The 4,950-nt window shown below is 50.4% G+C and overlaps 1 protein-coding gene across 1 annotated transcript; it reads right to left on the bottom strand.

Moving 5' to 3' along the window:
- Positions 1-3,079: 3,079 nt before the first annotated feature.
- On the bottom strand, positions 3,080-4,057 carry MC3R (melanocortin 3 receptor). Its single transcript, XM_030963351.1, has one exon. It carries the CDS (start codon positions 4,055-4,057, stop codon positions 3,080-3,082), a length of 978 nt encoding a protein of 325 aa, XP_030819211.1.
- Positions 4,058-4,950: the final 893 nt, after the last annotated feature.

Raw genomic sequence — 4,950 nt, 5'->3', positions numbered from 1 at the left:
CCTTTCCCTTTCCCTTTCCCTTTCCCTTTCTTTCCCCTTCAATTTCCCTTTCCCCTTTTCCCTTTTTCCTTTCCCTTTCCCTTTCCCCTTTCCCCTTTCCCCTCTCCTCCCCCCCGGCTCTGTAGCTGTGAGTATTCCCTCTCTCACTGCTGGTTTGGGGTGCAGCCCCGTGGTCCTTCCCTGTTTCCCCTCCCAGCAGGGCCAGCCTTGCTGTGACCCTGCAGCCCCGGATCCATCAGTGCCCCACAGAACTCCAGAGCAGGGCTCAGAGCTGAGGGTGTGCACAAACCCTGGGGCTGAGCAAACCCACCTCCCCTCCTGGATAACCTGGTGCCACAAGGGGTCAGGGATCTTTGGGGGGTTTTATGGACTCTCTTCCTGCACATGGCACTGAAAATTTGGCTTTTCCCCCTCATTTTTGTGAAGCGTTCCAGGCCAGCAGCAGCCTGGGGCAGTGGGACGTGTCCCTGCCCATGGCAGGGGGGGCACTGGCTGACCAAGGGCCCTTCCAACCCAACCCATTCCATGATTCTCTGAATGAAGAGGCTTTTCCCCAGTGTTAGGCTCTGTTTTCAGTTGTGTGAGCCCCCAGACTGGTTTGCTGGGTGTGGTGCTCTGACAGAAGCAAACATGATTCCCAGTGATCTCTCCAGATTTTATTCAGCAGAGTATGTTTTGCTTAGAGGCAAAGCACTGTATGAATCAGTCCTGCTAAAATTGCTTTTAAAGGAGAAGAAAGTAGGACATGAGAGAAATAAGGAGGACATCAGGTGCAACAAGAGCTAAATACACAATAACCTGACGGAGAACATCGTGGCAAACCATGCTCCAGAGTGTAGGGATACAGAACACTGAGAAAAAGCAGAGATTTTTTACAACACATAGGCACAGCCTTTGCACACCACAGAAGTTTTGTGGTTCCCCATGCTGATTTCATCTCCATGTGCCACATCAGCTGCTGCAAGGTGTGACAGGCTGGGCTAGCAGGACACAGCTGAGCTGGGCTGGGTGACACACACATAAAGCTGACAGCTTTTGGCTTTGCCAGTCAGTGGGATTGTCTTTGGTCTCTTCTTGAAACAGGGAGAATTTCCATTTGTGCCTGCTCTGCTCCACAGTCAGGTTTTGCTTTTTTTATTATTGTAATTTAACCTTTCTAAAATGAAGGGTTGGGTAAGTGTTGGAACAGAGGGAGCGCTAGAAAGGGGGAAGTCTGGGGGATGTGATTATGACAGGAAGTGAGAATTCAATTAGGGAATTTTGGATGTGATCAGAAGGCAGGAGAAGTAGGGAATGTGGGGTTGGTTTGTGGTGGGACAGAATGTGGCTGGAGCACAGGCAGAGCTGGTTCTTGGCCCCAGGAGGATTATCCAGCCCATAAGATTGGGAGATGGGGCTGCTCCTGTGGGATGCTGGGGATCAAACACAGGCCAGGAGGTGCAGAGTGGGAAATGTGGCTCCCCACAGGCAGCAGGGCTGGGTCTGGAGCCACTGAAACAGCAGCACCAGTGTGGGGCAGGACTGGGGGCACAGGAGCTGGGGGAGCTCTGGGTGCATCAGCTGTCTCATGAACTGATTCTCACCTGGCAGAGGGCAGTCCCAGAAAAAAACCAACCACAATAATAATAATAATAATAATAATAACAATAATAATAACAACAACAACATCAACCCAGCACCTCCACCCAACCAAAATAAGAAGGAATAAACCAGAGAGTTTTAAATCAAATGTAATTTGGAGATGTTTGAAAGCATCAGACGGCTCTGAGAGTTTGGGGATCCCCTCCTGCTGAAAGCAAGGTACCAGAAAGGTGCCAGGCAGCCTTTAGGATGGCTCTGGGGGTTCTCAGCCTGGCACTGGTGGTGCCACTGCCCGTGCCTGTGTCTGCAGCAGCCCCTGCTCGGTGACAGTGAGCTGGCTGAAGGCACCTGCAGCGTTTGTGGGTTTGCTCCTGCAGAAAGCAGAGGCAAAGACTGAACTGGTGTAGCTGCAGGAGCTTGCTGTGCATGGCACTGACACCCAGGGGGTTGGAGAGGGTTGCAGACAGCCCTGGTGCTCTCCTGTGCCCAGGGCAGGAGCACCAAGCCCCTGAGTGCAGCCCAGAGATGAAGGAAGGACATTTACATTGTCCTGCCCCGGGAGATTTATTTCTCAGTGGGTAAAGTCCTCTCTGCCACACACATCTGACTCCTTCCAGCTGCTGAACTTAGAGGTGGGTATTTCTACGGACTCCCTGCAGCTTTTACACAAAGCTGCATTCAAAGTGTTTTGCATTTTAGCTCTTTCTGCTGTTCAGATCCGTGGATGTCATTAGTGAGGATTTATCAAAAGGAGGCTTCTGTGAGTTTTTACAAACGTAGCAATTACTACATTGATCAGGGCATTCCAGCTTTAAAAAAATAATCAAAAATTCAAGGGTATAATACTCTTATATCACAATAAATAATGCAAAAGCCTTCACATGAGTCAATCCTGTCAGGCAGCTGTTGAAGCCATGCTGTCACTGTAGTGACAACTGATTTCAGAGCAAGAGAAGTGTCTGCTTTCACCCTTTGAAAACTGTACTCAGGCTGCTTTATGGCAAGCAGCAAAAATGTCAATATGTTCTTTCATTAAAAGGTGGGTGTAGAACAATGCTGTTACCTGTTGGTGTTTGGAAAAATAGCTTTCCACAGAGGTTACTAATGAAATCTTTTAGAAAACACTGACTTGTTGGCAGTGGCACTGAGATGAAGCAACAGGCACAAATGAATGCTAGAGGGAATGTTATCTCAGTCTCTAGAAAGTGGCATTCCCTTTCAGGATTCCTTTTTCCCAGTAAGTTTTTGAAGCTGTTTTGTAAGCCACTCTGGATTTCTTTCCATTATAACTATTTTAAAAACTTCAAATAATTCAGTTGAAACTGGTTTTCACTCTAAAAAGTAGGAAACAAGGCATCATGTAGGAGGCTTTTGTCTTTCCTGCACCCTTCCTTCAGGCACTGCATTTAAAATGAGCTGCTCTGCATCTCAACATCTACATAAATATATTTATATTTACACACCTATGGCGTGTTTTTTCCACCCAAAACCAGGTGCTTTACAGCATGCACTGTCCCACACTCATGCCATAGCAGCAACACACGATTTCTTTGAAAGTCTTCCTCATCTCCAGGCTCCTGAAGGCGTAAATGAGCGGGTCAATGACCGAGTTGCACATGATCAGCACCAGGTAGGTGTTGAAGTGCGCCGTGTAGCAGATGCAGTGGGGGTTCATGGGGCAGGAGATGATGAGGATGAGGTGGAGGAAGAAAGGCGCCCAGCAGACGATGAAGACGCCCAGGAGGATGGTGATGGTGACGGCGCCCTTCATGCAGGTGCGCTGGGGGGGCACGCCCTCGACGGGCAGCGCCGCGATGCGCTTGACGTGCAGGCGGGCAAACAGGAACATGTGCACGTACAGAGAGGCCATCAGCAGCAGCATGGTGAAGAACATGGTGATGAGACACACAATGACAGTTTTGCTCTCCGAGTAGGCAATGAAAATGATGCCACAGATGATGCACGCCACCCAAATGAGCACAATGAGGGTCAGGGCTTTCTTCACCGTCATGATGCTGTGGTAACGGAGGGCATAGAAAATAGTGATGTACCTGTCGATGGCTATGACCAAGAGGTTGCAAATGGAGGCTACCAGAGAAATACAAATCATGGAGTCAAAGACATTGTCCATGTGCTGGATGAAGTGGTCGTCGATGATCAGGTAGCCGTTGCTGAGGATGGCGATCATGACGGTCTCCAGGGCGTTGGACATGCTCACCAACATATCTGCCACGGCCAGGCTGCAGAGGAAGAAATACATGGGAGAGTGCAGGTTGCCGTTCTTCAGCACGGCCAGGATGACAAGGATGTTCTCCAGCAGGCTGATGATGCCCAGAGTCAGGAAGACCTCGGCTTTGATGAAGACCTGCTCGCAGAACCCGTCGCCGCTGCGGTTGGTGGGGATGGAGTCGTTGAAGTCCTCGGTGGTGTTCAGCAGCAGGGGCTGCAAGGAGAATGCAGAGCGTGTGGTGTTCATTGTCAGCACAGCAGCTGAGCTCACCACTGACCGGGCACCTGAGGCAGAACAGGTTAAAAAGAGAAAAAAAAATAGAAAAGGGAAAGCAAGTCCTTCCAAGCTGCTGCTGTGCATATGGGGTGCAATCAAGCAGGGCTTTAGTCACTTTTACAAGGGCAAACATCAAGCAATCTGCATTTACAGTGGGTTTTATGCCAGGCTGCTCTTTCCTTTAGAAGACAGTGAGCTCCCAAGCCTGTGGGCAGCAAACAGTTGTGTCTGCAGGGAGGAATCGGCAGCAGGACATTGCTGGGCTCAGCTCTCCTGGTGATGAAAAGCAGGGAGTATCCCCCTCTGCCGGGGCAGCCGGGCTGCCAGCATGCTGCAGCTCAGCCCAGCATCTGTTGCTATTTCCGTGGGAAGAAAGGAGCCGAGAACTAAGGGATTTATAGATGCAAGAAAGAAAAACCAACTCCTACTCCAGCCTGCGAGCGGAGCATTGGCCATTGGAGAGCGAGCACCTTGGTGAGTGACAGCTGGAGCACCTGGAGCAGCATCCCGCGCATCCCAAACTGTCTGGCGCCCTCTGCAGAGACCGAGCAGCCTGGATCTGCCCTAAGATCCCTCTGGAAAACGGGCTTTTCATCCCGAAAAACTTCCTGCCTGCTCCGTGGGAGGGTTTGGGGCAGGCAGGGTGCTCGGACACCCTCCGTGCGCCTTTGGGTGGCCACGAGGACTGGTCTCAACTGGGATTGTAGCCGTTCAAACCTCTGCAGGGCTGAGGAGATTTTCATTTATCACACGTGAGCAGGCAAGCATGAGGTAGAGTTTCCTTGCACTTCATTCCTTGTATTTTTCTGTGGCGCAATTTTCTTAGTTTGAGTTTTTAAAGGCACTTGCTGATGTCTAAACCC

This window comes from Camarhynchus parvulus, chromosome 20 (assembly GCF_901933205.1).
Source record: "Camarhynchus parvulus chromosome 20, STF_HiC, whole genome shotgun sequence".
In the NCBI taxonomy this organism is placed as follows: domain Eukaryota; kingdom Metazoa; phylum Chordata; class Aves; order Passeriformes; family Thraupidae; genus Camarhynchus; species Camarhynchus parvulus.
Note: the sequence above shows the minus strand (reverse complement) of the source record. Positions and strands in the feature narration are given on the sequence as shown.